The sequence below is a fragment of the Nanorana parkeri genome, unplaced genomic scaffold (genome assembly GCF_000935625.1).
Source record: "Nanorana parkeri isolate BGI_ZX_2015 unplaced genomic scaffold, ASM93562v1 scaffold48, whole genome shotgun sequence".
Taxonomy (NCBI): Eukaryota; Metazoa; Chordata; class Amphibia; order Anura; family Dicroglossidae; genus Nanorana; species Nanorana parkeri.
The window spans coordinates 494,915-511,257 of record NW_017306316.1 but is presented as its reverse complement, the minus strand read 5'-3'; the positions used below and the strand labels follow the sequence as shown (position 1 = coordinate 511,257).

General features: G+C 41.1%; 1 protein-coding gene across 1 annotated transcript in view; it reads right to left on the bottom strand.

Annotated features, from left to right (window-relative positions):
* INPP5K (inositol polyphosphate-5-phosphatase K) overlaps positions 1-16,048 on the bottom strand; it is a 41,020-nt gene extending 24,972 nt beyond the window's left edge. The window contains exons 1-2 of the mRNA XM_018573553.1: positions 15,960-16,048; positions 5,367-5,436 (exon numbers count right to left, since the gene is read on the bottom strand). Coding sequence (XP_018429055.1) covers positions 5,367-5,428 — 62 coding nt within the window. The 5' untranslated portion in view covers positions 5,429-5,436; positions 15,960-16,048. The remainder of the gene's footprint in view (positions 1-5,366; positions 5,437-15,959) is intronic.
* Between the last annotated feature and the right edge of the window lie 295 nt (positions 16,049-16,343).

Here is a 16,343-nt window from a genome sequence, read left to right as displayed (position 1 = left end):
AAGAAAAAAAAAAAAGAAAAGCACTGGGAGAAGTCACATGACTGGCTCTCTTCCAATAACAGAGTTCTCTGTGCTGCATTAAGCACGCCAAATGCCATAGGAGAGGGATAGAAAACCTTGCCACCCCAGAGGTTGTGGAACTACAATTCCCAAGAAGCATTGCCAGTCTATGAAAGCCACAGGCATGACTCCCAGATGCAGAGGTATGATGGGATTTGTATTTTCAGAACTGCAGTGCTGCGGTTGCCTACCCCTACCATGGCCCAGAATTTATAAATGGGAAAAGCATAGAGAAGCATAATGGAGTGCGGAGAGCGATAACTGCTAGCCATTATAAATGAACCCCTACGTCAACCATATTAGTGGTTATTATTTATATTTAGAAGTGTTGGTTGTTAAAGGAAACCTGTGCTGTAAGAAATATGGACATTGCCATGATTGTCCTTTTAAAAATGCTAGGTCCTTGGCTGTAACACAGATCTAATTGTTTTAGCGCTTTCCAAGTTACATTCCTACAACAGGTATGCAGATCAGGACATCTGACTTTCTAATCCTCACTCTTCTTTAGGGTCAGTGACTAAAAATATTTAAGCCAGATGCAGCCAAGCAACCAGCATTTTCAGAAGGATCTCAGCAATGGCAGCCTCTATATTTTTATTAGTGCTGATTTTCTTTAACCTTGGTGGATATGGAATAATATTGGGGGGGCTATGATAAGGGTCCATTCACACTACTGCTGCGGTCACTGTAACACACATTGGTGCGATGCGGTGCTATTCATTCTGAATAGATGCGTGTTGCAGCACAGTGCTGTGGTGTGCTGTTAAAATGCTACATGCACCATTGTAGTGCATTTTAGTGTATTAGGCAGCCTATTCAAATAAATGGGCTACCTTAACGCAATGTGGCATAACAGCGCAATAATGAGAATGCGCTTTATGGCTATTCTACCGCAGTTAGTTTAAGAACTAGGGGGGTTTTAAATGTTTTTAAGGGTTAGGTTACATTTTTGGGCAAAGGAGAGGGGAGGATTTGGTAACAAGGCTTAAGGGATCAGGTAAGATTGGGGGCCAGGACACAATTTCTTTCAAATGAGAGCAAAAGTCAGTGCACCCCCAGCAGATTTCCAGAAAAGTCAAAATTCCTCCTTGCTTAGCCCCCACAGCCTGCAAATTGTGTCTTCCTAAAGGTTTGACAGGCCTCTCTCATCACACAATGCCACTGCCAAAGAGGGACACCTACATTGCATTATGCCATGAAGTTGCCAATGCCTAAGCTCCAGCTAGGCAACTCCATCCCAAAAGTTGAAGGCCAAGTTGGTAGGGTTTCAAAGCACAGCATGGGAGACCTTCAACCACACAGAGGTGCATGCAAGCACCTACTGCTCTCTTCTTTAACAGAAATATTTGACAATGTACAGGTTCTTTACTCAACATTCTACTTCCAGATCATTGAGATATTGGTATGCAATGTGTATCATGCATTTTATTTTATTTTTCCACATTTACCATACCAGTTTTATATTCCACATGTACACTTACAGTAATCTGGCATCTGAACTAAAATGCAATCAATGCACGAGATAAAGATTTATTGTGTGGGTATTCTATTCGGCTAACTAATCGATTTTGAAAATAATCGTTAGCTGCAGCTCTAATTCTATGGTTTTAGATTAACGGCACAGATGGTACAACAAATCCTGTGGTTTGTGTCTTAAGACACAACCACATATAAAAAAAAACTTTCCATGCGTGAGACGTTTAGTGATATTATGCTGCAGACTATGACTCTGCTTACCACAGACAGAATGATGTAGTTAAATGTAGTTCCATAGCATGAAAGTGATACCATTTTACCACATTGTTGCTACAGTAACAAATAATTGTACCACCTAATGCCTATGGATACCATCAGAACCAGTTTACCCTTTGGCAGTAAAAACTTAATTAATTTCACTATGGGGTATATTTATAAAGAAGTGAACGTGACACGTAACAAACATTAACTGCAGGTGTATCTTCCCGACACCTGTGTTTAACGCTAAACACTGGGTTACTTCTCCAATCCCTAAGTCCCTTTTCACACCTATGCATAGCGGGAACAGATGTCCCGCATTTTTTTGTGCACGTTTGCCTGGCCACGCTTGGGGTGCCATTAGCTAGTAGTGGCACTGCAAGCACATTGCACTTTTTGACGTGCTCCGTAAATGCACGTCAAAGCGTGTGGTTTTTTCCCCGAGTTTGGCGCGCATTCACACCTATGTGTGAACAGTGGCTTAGTGAGGTGCCCTACCACAGCACACCACAACACACCCTGTAGCATCTCTGTAATGTTGCATCGCAGAGGTGTGAACAAAGGGAATAACTGTTGTAGAGAGCATTTTACCATGGGCTACCATTCATTCAAATGGAAGATGATTTTTTTCTGGAATCTGAAGGTGATGTTTTTAAACAACATTCCATACAAAAATGCATTAGTAAAAACCATATTACTCAAATAAAAGCTACAGAAGTTTCAGTAAGCTTTATGTGCAGTTCAAAGTGACACTAAACTCAGGAGTTAAATCTTAAAAATGCATTCTAGTACCTTAACTATTAACAAAACTGTACCTTGTTTTTGCATCACTCAGCTGTAGATCCTCATTGCAAATATACGGCTCCATACGCGGCTATGTGTATGGAGCCATTTATTTGCATATGTTGCATATGGTACTATACGCACGTACGCGTGTATATGCACGGCAGTGTGAATGAGGCCTTAAGGTACTTGAATGTATTTTAACTCCTGAGTTTAGTGTCACTTTAAATATGTTTAGAGCTAGTAGGTCCCTCTTCAAAATATAAGAGGGAGACCTCCCTTGATTGCTGTAGCATTATTCATTCATCACTACCCAAATCAGTCACATTCTGGAACAGCAGCAGTTATTGTGTAAAACACTTTGTCCCAGATTCCTGGTGGACTCTTGTACATGTTAAGCCTCTTCTTGTGATTTTGGCAGCTTCCCACCCTTTGTGCGACACCAGAGTACTCTAATGGGGTGCTGAATAGGAATAGTACAAGTACTGGGACATTAATCACACGCCTCAGTTAATACGCTTCTTACACAATTCATCAATACATTCCAGAGCCTTGCGCAGGTCATGCATGTGATCTATTATGTCTTGCGCATTTCTGGTAGTTCTCTGCAGTGCTGGGAACTTACATAACAACATGACATTGTATGTTTTTCTTTTAATACTTCTATAAATCACTGTAAAGAAAAAAATTAACCTAAAGGTACCGACACTAATCTTTTCTGAAAGTTTTGAAAAATGGCAGCTGGGGTACAATTTGTAGAAAGCAGAACACTGTATATGAGCAAAGGTCATTAAGTCATTTAAAATAAATTGTAGAGAGACTGTTAATTGAAGAAAAAAACACTTATTCAAAAGCGGAAACCCATTTAAAGTCTAGATATGCAGTCTAATTGGCCACTTACAACTTATAAAAGTTTCCTATTCTATTAGGCCAGATCTTACTTCTGCAGGGTACGTCATGGATATGACACTACCTCTGCCCCACCGTATGGACAACATTACTCACACCATCTCAAGTACACTGTGAACACTGTGAAGTCATTGGCAGAGATTCCTGGATTGGTGTCCTGGTAACTCTTCCTATTTACTGCTGGTTGAATCTCTAGTTTCTAAAAATAGGTTTAGGTATTCACCTCTTTGCTAGTCCATCATGAAAATAGAAGTTCACAGGAGAGAATGTTCAACAACACCATTATGTGATTCTAATAAGAGCCCATAGGAGGAAATCAAGAAATTAAGGCAGCATCATTACTGATGTCAGGTTAAAGTTGGTTAAGTAAGGACACAATCCATCCTTTGCAAGTTATATACATATGTTGGACATTACAACTTGGAATAGTTTATATTTCTCCGCTAAAAGCCGTGGGTCAAAAAGACAGTTTGAGTGTCATAATAAAAGGTGTCCAATAGGTAGGTCTATCACTGCCCTCTATGAAGAGTGCACCTACTACTGCAACCTACAGCTGTATGGGTACGCTCTACCGCAGTGCAATACATGTAACAGCAGATATTCAAACTCTACCACTGGATATAAGTGTATAGAAGAGGAATTCTGGTTTACATGTGGTATGCCGGTGAGGTAACCATCACTGCATTACTGGCCAGTGAATAGCCTTACTCATCTATAGTGCACTTACATATCTGAAAGCCCAACTCCAACTTTTCTTTTTTAAATTTCATTTTTTTAAGGCCTCCAACTTGTTAATGCACTGCTTACATTCGCCATGCCCTAGAGCCCTCTTTTGCCAGTTGTCGCTGCCCCACTTTAAGGTTAATGATGCGCAAAGTCATCCAACCTTTTCTGTGTGCCCATGCTACCATGGGCACACCGCCTGGGTTCAGCATTACTATACAGCCTGGGCTCACAGTCCATAGTACCGTACTCACAAGTCACATTAAAGCCTTACTGGTGTAAATTATCTATGGAAAAGCAACCCTCAACATGCATGCTGTAAATGACCACTCACTAGGCTTTTCATTCCAAAGCTTGGCCCACTAATCTCCCTAATGTCAATTAAAGCCTGTCAGTGGCTGAGGACCTCAGCATGCGCTACAAAAGAAGCCCACCTACAGCATTATCCTGCGTTTCTAAAAGTACAGAGTTTGGGGCTGATCTGAGGTCTAAAGGTGAAGCGTTTGGGGCTAATCTGAGGTCTGAAGGTATATGCATTTGGGCTGATCTGTGGTCTGAAGTGCATGCATTGGGGCTAAGCATGTTTTGTGTGTGTACCAGTTAATCAGTTTTTGCACTTAGTTAAATTGCTACTGGCTAGTAATTATATAATAATGATTGACTTTAACTTTCCATTAGCAGTACAATTATGAGTGCAAAAACTGAAAAACAAACTAAGACTACAGTGTGCTACTGTTCACTAGAATGCTGGTTGTCTAATGGTTGTAAAAATGACACTGAACCCTGCCCTATGGCAGCATATATGTGGGAATGGTGCCTCATGGACAATGTTTTTACTGTGGTATTGAAAAGACAGGGAGGAATACCATGGGCAATGCGTCCTGGGTAATGTATGCAAATAACCCTTTCAACATAGAGGACATGGACATTTTTACATGGCATCAAAGAGATTGACTAAATGCAGAGACAACAAGCTCATGCAGGTGTCTGAAGGAAAAAAAAAAGAAGAAAAAACAAACACAGTCTATGCCTGTTCTCCTGTATATAGCAAAGGGAAAATGGATTAGCTGCTGCAGGCAAATAAGCAGCTTTTCCTTCAGACACTTCTGTGCATGGGTCCCAAACATAAGCAAAGATAGCAACCAGCACACAATTACCGTAAGTTCAGCTTGTCAGGATCTAGGGTCAAGGAATCAAGGTCCAGATTGTCAGGATCCATTTCCAATCCTAAAAGAGGATAAAAAGAGAAACATGTGAGAGTGAAATCTAACAAGAGATTTGTACTTACAGTAGACTGAAAAACATCTCGAGCATTGTAAGGATTATCTTCCTCCACATTTATGTAACTGTGTATAATAGCTAAGAGCTATCTTTTTAGATGCTAAAAATACATATGGAAGTGCAGAGAAAGCCTTGTTAAAAATGTATACTGTAAGCTTTAAAATGAGTCTTAGAAAACCTCAGACTGACTCATAGATTTGAATGGTTCTGGACTCGTTCATTACTTGTTCCTGCTCCGAGTTTTAAAGGAAAACTATGATAGCTTTTATTACGTCTACACATTATACACTGATATTTTATACCATTTTATTATTTGCATTGATTCTTTTTTGTACAAATATACATTTAATGTGTGGTGCTTTTATGACTCGTTTTGCAGACTGTACTGGGCTTTCTAATAGGAAAGCCTATCAATGTCTGCTCAGATTAACTACTTCTAATTAAAAACTTACATGGCGCTTGCATGGACATCACCAAGCTCTGTCCCATGCATAACAGCCTATGGACTTTGTCAAAGGCCTGGAGCTGGTGACTTGCGAAGTCCAAGTAGGACATTTCATGTAGGACAGAGCCTGCTGACATTAGCACACACACTGCTGCGGTGGATATTTAATGACACAGGGAAGCCGCAAGGTTCAGCAGTAGTGTTTGCCTGAGGCTGGAGCTTATTCTAGTCCACCTAGTACTCTGGTTCTAGCACATCTTTATGTATGTTTTATTCTTCTGTTTTAAAAAAAAATTGTTTTATGGAACGCACTGCTGAAAGATGTGGACCCATCATGAGAAGTATTAACCCCTAGGTGGGAGACAGCACATATTAATCTTATTTATAATATTATAACTAAGGTTAGTTTGAGCCTATCTGACTATGGAGGTGCACTTGAAGGGTGTGACTATTGCACATTTTGTCTATAAACATGTTGTGGATGAAAATATCGAATTTAACTTGGATTCATATGTCAATTAAAAAGACAAAATCTGAACTTTATTGGTTTATTTTTTTTAATTCAGTTACATATGTGTATACACTTTATTAATCAGAACTTGCTAGTGGGGATTTAGTCCTGCAATTATGTTAATTTGATGGGTTTTTTGGGGGGATGATTATATTATTTGTGTGCAGGCTGATTACACTTAAAATAAATAGGATTTTGGAGCGGGAGGATAGATATTTAATGAATACTTTGTTTACTAGTGTTAGGAAATTTATGTAAACCTCTTTTTAAATGCCTGCTTAATGGGATGCCTTCATAATCACTTGCTGAGCAATCTCAGCATTATTACAAGAAAATGAACAGCCCTGTGTCTCTTAGGTGTGCATGAGTCATAGAAAACATCCCACCAAAATATGAAACTCCTGTCCCAGGAGATGCCTGTCATTCGGCCTCAAACACAGTGCAGATTTCGCCTTGTGAAAGCAACAATACATGTTCTGGTTATATTGCCATATGTGACTCCAGTTGCCCATTGTCAAAATCTTCTGAGCAGGGCCCGTACATTCGATGTGAACTTTTGGTACAAACCAATGGAGAGCCCTTACTCTGTGCTCCAGCAAAAAATGAACTCGCTATAGCAGACCTGGGAATTTTATGGCCTGCATCCAGACCTTGGTCTGTGGTGGTCTGGCCCACCAACCTGCACAGTTATGGGTGGCTGAGAGTGAGTTACTGGTGACCAGCCCCCGCCATACCTTGGGAAATGGGAACAGGAATTTCGAACACCCTTATGCCCCTCTCAGAGGTCCAAGGTGTTGCATATGTGCTCCTCTGCCTCCCCGAATAGCTACATGACGGAAGTCAACTTCAAACTTCTCATACTGTATTGTATGTATGTCTTTTGTTATATTCTGAAAACCTTCAATAAACATTTTAATATATGATAGCTGAGTGCTTGCAAATAACTGAGGGCATAGTATGTTTACTGTGTCCCCAATTATGAATGAACAGGAAGTGCTCTACATTACGTCCTGTTCATTCATGATTGTGGACATATTTAACTCATACTGTATCCTCCGTTTATGAATGGACAGGAACACTCAGTATAGAGGCTTTCTGTTCATTCATAACAGGGGCTGCAGACTCTGTGTCCTCAATCTCTATTTCAAAAGGAAAATATCAGGGGACTGTTTAGACCCCAGATATATTCCCCCAGAGCCCCCGACAGTCAAGTAAAAATATAAATAAACAAAATATTAAAAACATTTTTTTAAAAAGGTTATTAAAAAAATACTTTTCAGTTTCGGCCTGACAAATTTTTTTATTTTCTATTTTCGGTCTGAAAATTCTATTTCGGTGCACCTCTAATTAGAAGTGCGACTGAACCAAAAGTACAGGTATACCTTAATCATTTCTAAACTTAAAATAGAAGTGGAAAGATGTAGATAGATTCTTTACCAAAAGAATAGAAACAATCCACGTCGCATAGGTGGATAAGGTTAAGCTTTGCTCACTTTAATTATCCAATCACATGGAACCAAATGTTGTTGTTTTTTTATTAACTTCCCTTGCATATGATTGAATATGCAACATGAACACATCTTCAACTTATTTACTGAGCTAAGTGAACTTTCAATTTGTTAAGTCTCTATAATTTTAGAAAATCAGCCCTACAATCTGAGCATTTCTGCCCATAAAATGGTTTCTGTCCAATCTGGTCACGTTTCCTAAAATAAGACTGACATCATGTAGGTCTCTGCACAGTGTTGAATGCAAACAAATGGACACTTGATCTGTACGAGTGTGCACCTTCATGCAAATATTGTAGACAGCATACGGCAAGTTTATGAGAAATCACTTTACTATGAAACTTGACTATAGGTTGGATCTTCAGCAGAGGACTACCTGTGCAACAGAATATCAAATGGGGACCCAGAACATTATTAGTGTTATTTATCCCATGGAATTTCTTTTTTTACTTTTGGATGGGGGTGATGTAAAACATCTTGTTTTATATTCTTGTAGGACACAGAGAACAAGCATTTTGAATGTAACACTTTTAGGTACAGCAAGGGCAGAACCCTTAGGTTCGGTCTTTACAGCTGTTTGGGTGCCAGATTTCCCCTCTCTTCCCGTTATCTTGAAAGAAGTCACAGGAGGAGGAAGTAACATGCAATTTTCCCACAGGGCTCAAAGGGTGCAAAAACAGCATACCAGAAGATACAAGTCTTCCCCATATTATTATAAAAATCCCTTTGTTAATATTTGAATACAATTATTGTTATAGGACTCGAGGGTTACAGATTATTGGTCAGAAGATTAGAAGGGGTAACACCAGATTAAAATTCTACAACAAGATTTCTTTTCACATAAACAGTTCTATTCTCTGCGTGTAAACCACGTGGGATCAACAGTAAGTGGCTTAGAGCTTAGCATGCTTGAGGCAATGGTCTTAAAGAGCTGTCCTATAACTACAAGGGAAAACAGTATAATATCCAACTATAAGAAAAGAAATAGAACTGCTATAAATCATTTCCCACCAATAAAACATGCCATGTTACATTCACCTTGTATTATGTACCATGGTCACATGCAGCAGTGCATTATATTTAAAGAAGATCTATCTAAATATACCAAAAACGTCAAATGCATTTGCAAATGGCCAACTGTTGACATCGATAAAACCTAAATATCTTCACCAAACTTATATAAAAGGTAAAGTCTGTCTTTGGTTGCTCTATGGTTCTGCATTTAAACATTGAACAATCAAAAACTCTATTTTCTCATCCCCTTCCCCTACAGAACCAATATTTTGAAAGCTTTGGATTCCGAGAATGTCAAGATTACATGTTTTGGAATAAGATACCAATTTCTTACAGATGATATGCAAATAGAACTACACACCTACCATAAAATCTAAAGAGAATAGGTAGTTTCAGTTTAAAGGTAAAACCTAATGAGGTGGAACACCCATTCACTATCATGAAAAGCCATCTACATGTAGTCAATTGTCTATTAAAACTATATTCCCCTCCCCTTCAACAACGCAATGCCCGTGAACATCCTCATAAGCATTTTCTTGCTGGTTTCTTCCGGGTTCGGAATCTTCAGCCAACTTGACTGGCCTGGCTGAGATGACGTAACTCTCCCACATGCATGTGAAAAATCATTCATAACACCTGTCGGATTCGGGATTGTACACTGAGAATTATTTAATGCAGAAGAGGCATACTAGGTAAAAAAAAAAACCTTTCTTTTCGCAAATATTCAAATGATCACTAAAAGGTCTATATGAAGATCTTACCTCTCTTCACATGGGAATAACAGCTGCCTGCTGAAGCAACTGAATGTAAACGCTGGCACCAGTTTTAAATATCAATAGCAGGCTGGCTAGTGCTTCATCCACTATTTTTTCAGATCACACTGCACTGAAACGGAGGGCATTCCTGTACCTCGCATTGCGGTGTGGGCGATCGCACTGCGGGCCGGGGGCGTGTCTGCAGTGCCATTGACATGAATGGCACCGACATGCCCCCTCCCGCCCCAGAACATGGCCCAGTTTTATCTATGCGATCCAGTGCATTCCAGGTGCAAACTGCACCGGGTTGCACAGGATATGGTGTGACTAGGGCCCTCAAAACTATGGTGGGTGATGGTGCAGGGGCACCACACAAGCAGACTGCTACAGGTGATCTGGGCGGACTCTGGATATCTGCTGCACTGGGGAGGACAGTGCCAGCCAGAACTTTAACTGAATTATCGGGAGCTGCAGCTCTCTATATTATTTTGTGGGCCGAAAGTGGTGAAATAGCCCCCATTACTTCCGCAGTGGGCCCGAGGAGAGAGGAACTGTTTCATAATACATATGCACTCTGCCTGTGAGGAATCTATAGTGAAAGCGCGTTTTGCTTTTTCTGGTTACCAAATTGCTCTTGGAAAGGTATGGCACCCCTGATTGCCCTGATCACCCTATTGTTAACTTTGCCATTTTGGATTATTTAATTTGGATTTGCATTAACTTTGGATGGTTATACATAAAAAAAAAAAAGAATAAGACCTACCCCGAAAATAAGACCTAGTGTGTTTTTTTGAGCCCAAAAAAATATAAGACAGTGTCTTATTTTCGGGGAAACACGGTAGGAGTCTCCTGCACGCAGCCACAAAAAGTCCCCTCTCTGTCTCCCTGCTGAATGGGGCAGGAGGGCCAACTCTATGAATTAAAGACGCCATGACCCACTGAAGAAGGGGTTGTGACCCACTTTTGGGGCCTAAAGGATAACTAAAACCAAGAACAAAACTTTAACCCCTTCGTGACGGGAGACGTACACTGTACGTCCCGCCACAAAGGGACCAAATGACTCGTCACGTACACTGTACGTGACGAGTTATTTGCTGCATTAGAGGGCTGGTAACCGCTGAGAATCAGAGGTTACCATCCATTAATGAAAGGGTTAACCTTTTTTCAGACACCTATTACCTTAATATTGGGTGTCTGAGCGGCAAAAGCCTCTCAGATTGTATACTGCCTTTTTTTTTTTTTCTTTCACTTTCAGGAATAGATACATAAATGTATCTATTCCTGAAAGCAGAATGTTTCCGTTTTCTGATAGTTGTTGGAACGGTCAGAAAACCTTTAGTGACAGCTGAATCCTGAACTGCTGCAGGATCAGTGTCACTAACTTCTTATTGGCTGTTCTGAAGTTTATAGCAGCCTTAACCAAATAATAACCAAAAATGTATTAATTTATCAAGCAGTAATAGTGAGATTAATTCACAATGACTGCTTGATATAATTAAATAAATACAATTTTTAAAAGTTTTAAAAAAATAGTGAAAAGTGTAAAAAAATAAAAATTGTGAAAAGTGTAAAGAAAAGAAAAAAAAAGTGTAAAAAAAATAAAAAGAAAAAAAAAGGACAAATAAATGAATGTATTTATTGCATTTTTTTTTTCTTAGCTGTGCTGGTTTTGTAAAAAATACTACAAATCAAAACTGGGAAAAAGGTGTTTAACGTTTTTTCCTCCTTTTTTTATGTTTTATTTGTCCTAAGTGAGGCGTTAGACACACATGTGATATAAACATGTAGCCCTATCTGTCCTCTAAAAACAATATATAATATGTGTGGGTGCACTTTGTAAGAAAGTATATTACTGACGTGGAAGAATCACACAGCAAAAATGTCAAAAGTGTGTCAGTCATTTACGAACAGAAACTAAAAACAAGCTCAGTCATGAAGGGGTTAATATATTACAGCTTACCAGTCTTTAGATATGGTGGCTGCATTCATTTTCTTTTTTTCAAGCCAAGAACATTTTCAGCAAGTACAAAAAATATACGTTGATCTTGCCAGAAATGTTGTGTCCTTGTCACTCCTTGTGAGCTCAACAGAAAACACACACCTCCTAGTATTTATTTTGTAAATGAATAGTTCAGCCCCATGTAATGGATATGGACACAGGCAGACACATTCAAAGGCCAGCCCGGGTAGCAACTATGGCTCCCTCCACAGAAGCAGTGGAGGAGTAAGCATAGCCACCCAGGGACAAGAAGGATCACCAAGTGAAAAATAAAGGGAAAAAAGCGTGAAACAAAAGAAAACTAATGCAGCTCACATCTAAGGACTGGAAAGATGCAATATTTTTCTTAGTGTTTGTGTTTACTTATGCTTTAAAAAACAAAAAACAAGAAAGTAAATCTATTTTGCCTACAAAAAGTAGAAACTAGGCCTAGGGCTGCATAAAGGACACCATCAAGGGCCCATAGCAGAATTTCAATATGAGAAGCTCACCACCAACATGTAGATGGTGAGCAACTAATGCCACCTAGGGCCAAGTTCACACCATTTTCCGGACCAGATCTGGAAGGTAGTGCATTGCGTTTTGCCGCGTTCCGGGCAGGTTTTTTTCTGTAGCTTAAAATGGGCTTTCAGGTGCGTCCTGATGCGTGTGTATGCATTTTATGCGTTTCCATGCGTTCCGGTGCATTCCAGACCAGAGTAAATGAGACAAGCAGTTTTTTGTTTTTTTGTCTGGTCCGGAATGGACTGCGCTGGTGTGAACAGAGGCCAGAAATACCATAGGGATACATTGGGATGCTTTTTAGGTCTGGGAACAAACTGTTCCGGTCTGGACATGGTGTGAACAAGCCCTAAAGGTCTGGCATGATGAAATTAAGTGTAAAGGTGCCCATACACCTTACGACCATCGCAAGACTTTTGTCTTGCGATGGTCGTATGCTTGTTGAAAGCCCGTACGATCTGCTGACTTCGCACGTCTTAGTTCACACTGCTCGATTCTCGTATGATCGCGGGATTTCGCCCGATTCTCGTACGAGAATCGAGCAGTGTATGGGCACCTTAAGTCCATCACTATCTCACAATGCCTATCACCAGATCCAGACACATGGGGATGGAACGGGCATATCAATGCCTATTCAAATACTGACCAACAGGAAATTTGCACTTGGAGGCTCTGGGAGAACTGAAGCTGCAATGGCAGCTGCTGAATAGAATACTAAAATGTCAGCCCTCAATGGCCAGGAGTATTTTCATGGATTATGTAAATAATTCTGTATCAGACCGAACAAAGAAACCTTATTAAAAAGCAAGTAGAGGAAGTAGGACAGAACATCAGGTTCTAAACACGGAGGTATATAGAATCTTGCCCCATGGGACTTGTAGTTCCACAACAGCTGGAGTTTGCCCACCCCGCCTTAGAGGAACATGCAGTTTTAAACAGACCTATAAATATGACTCGTCAAAACCAATATATACACATCCATAAAATAAGGGGAGGGCTAATATAACAGTGCTTTGGATTTCAGAGAAGCAGAGTTGTCAGCTTAGTCAGGAAGTTAGGAGCTCACTGAATTTCTGGCAGATCAACCGATAATTCATTTGCACTTGCAGCATTTTCAAAGAGGAAAAATAAGGAGAAATGTGCATTGCCGTCAGATATGTACAGTAAACTCCCCATTATCCGGCATTCAAGCAACCAGAAGAAAAAAATGAAATATTGGACATAATATGTGCTCTATTTTTTGTTGCCAGTTGCTTGATAGACATGTGCACACTAAAAAACTTTGTTAGCCAGTAAATGTATCACTTACTAACGAAATTCTCGGTGTACATCAGCTGGCAGGTGAATGTAAACAACGGGCAGTGAGTGTGTGCAATTGCCAGACTGCTATTGGCTATTTCAAATTGCAATAGCAGGCTGGCTACTGAAGCCCTGCCCACTGAGCAGAGGAGTAGCCCTGAGAGAGAAAGTTCTCTCAGGTCCGCTCCTCTGCTCAGTGCGCGGGAACAATAGCCAGCCTGCTATTGGCAATGGCAATTTGAAATAGCCAATAGCAGAGTCTAGCCAGGAGATGAATGGGTGGTGGTGGGGGGTGTTGCTTGAGAGTTAATAGTGACTCTCAAGCAACCACAAACTACAGTTATCCAGCATCTACCAATCCCCATGGGTCCTGGATAACTGGGAGTTTACTGTACTACATATGTTTTGTTTTTTATTTGCCCAGATATACACTTTAAAAGAGGACTATGGCCTAACCTTTTTGGGCCGTTTTTGTTGCGCGTTTCCATTGGGATACAGCCAAGTAGCCCTTGGAAACGAGCGCTTGTTGCGCGATTTTTTTACCGCGAATCGCGGTTAAAAAAACGTGCGACAGACGCGCATATGCAATACGCCTAGGTGTGAACCAGGGCATAGTGTGAACATGCACTAAAAGCAGGTATAGCAAAAGTTCTTCTCTTTTGGAAACAAAAGGTTTAACCACAGGAATAAAAGGTGACCTATGTTAGACTGGTAGCAATGTTTGTCCAAACCTTTGTGGCTGCCACTTCTGGACAGTTGTAGAAAAGTATAAATAAAAGCATGTACCTTATTTAAAAAAAAACAAAAAACCTATTCATATAAAGAATCCTATCATTACATTACAGGTATGAATCACGTGGAGTTGGCAGAATGCACTAATTTCTGCAATAGTGGGCCTGTAAAGGCGTTTTCCAGAGAGGGTAATTCCTGTAATAAAATGTATGTAAAATTCATGCACTGTGACGGGAGTTCATCAACACTGCAGCAGACAGAATCTGGGGCAGTTGCCCATAGTGACATAGTGATGCGACAATACCGGCTTTTCGGTATCGAGTAGGAGTACCGATATTTATCTTATGCTAGCATGGAGCCAGTGTCCCGGCCAATCAGAAAGCCGGTCGGCAGGAAATGACCTGCCTCCTGACTGGCCAAGAAGCCGGCTCCATGCTGTTTGGCCGGGAAGCCAGCTTCCTAGCCAATCAGCATCAAGCCATCCTGCACACCTCACTGTATTTTACAAACTTGAGATTTCCCTGCATTGTACTTTGCATACTTCTGACTTCCCTGTTCCGTACGCTTCATTGTAGTTTGCATATGCCTGACCGCCCTGCTCTCTACGCTGCGGGGTATTTTACATGCTCCTGGCCACCTTGCTCCATTGTACTTAACGACCCCACTTTGTACGCTGTGTTGTACACATTACTGACTGCCCAACTTTGCACGCTGCATCTGTCTTTTACATATTTGTGATGCCCCCCCATGCTGTTTGGGTGGCTCGATGCCGATTGGCTGAGAAGCCAGCTTCCCAGCCAAACAGCCAGAGGTTTACCTCCCGAGTCTTCACATCTGTCCAGTACAACCTTTCTTGGCCAGCTTGATGTAAATGGCCAGGAAGCCGGCTTCCGAGTCAATCAGCATTGAGCCGGTGAAAAAGCTTGGGGGCGGTCACAAATATGAAATGTGCCTTTTTAGACTGCCTCTGACTTGCTCTTTATATAGCCATGTGATGAATTCATAAGGCCCCCTTCACACGGACATTCTGATCAGGTGTTAGTTTTTCAGGTGGATCTGGTCGGAAGCCCAATGTTACTCTATGACATGTGTCTGTTTACATCCCTTTACCCCCGACTCCGGCCAGGCCCAGAGAAACAGATGGATCAGAATTCCGTTCTGGCGGACCTGATCATGGCAGAGCGGTGGTAACCTGATGTAAAACGGACACATCTGACTTCCCATAGACCAACATGGGTCCGGGAATTTTAGTTTTTTCTACATTGCAAGATGGAGAAAAAAACTGGACAGATGCGGATGTCACAATAGTGACATGGACCACACGGAACTGAAGGTGTCCATGTGAATGTTATTCTGTCCAGCCCATACACTTACTATTACTATACATGGAGTAATACATGGAACACACAGCTCAAAGTCACCTGCTGCCAAACAAGTCCAGCTACTAAAATGAAAACAAACAAGCAGCAGTGACATCAGACCCTTCCCAGCAGACATACATGACATCTCAGAGCTATGACAGCCGCCCTGGCAGGATAACACATACATAGCTGATCGCATCACACACTGACAGCCCCTGTCCAGTCTACATACGCCTATGGTCATGTACATTATACAGCCTCCCAATGTGAATGTAACCCAGAAAACCCGGTCAGAGCGCACACACGACCATCAGCAGGTCCCATAAAAGCAAAGGGATGATTACCAGTCTCTGCTCCGCCCCCGGCAGCTCCAGCGATTCTCACAACTTTATCCCAGCTTGTTTTGGTCTACCTCCAAACTCCCTTCCGCGGGCGGAGCCACAGCTGTGATGCTGAAGTCACATGACTGATGCTCAGTAAGCTAAAGCACACTGCTGTGAAACGATTGGGTGTATTGAGGCGTGGACCACGGAAACGAACCAATCACGTGTCTGGCCGTCCGGGACTCAGCGGCCATCTTAACTGATGGCAAGGCTTTTTTTTTGTGCTTTTTTTTCTTGTCATATGTTATTCCAGGATGATGTTGCTCAGCTGCTGAATCGATGATTATTGTATTATTCATTCGAGCCTTTTTTTTGGGTAGCTCTGCACAGGTGGGGTTGTAATGT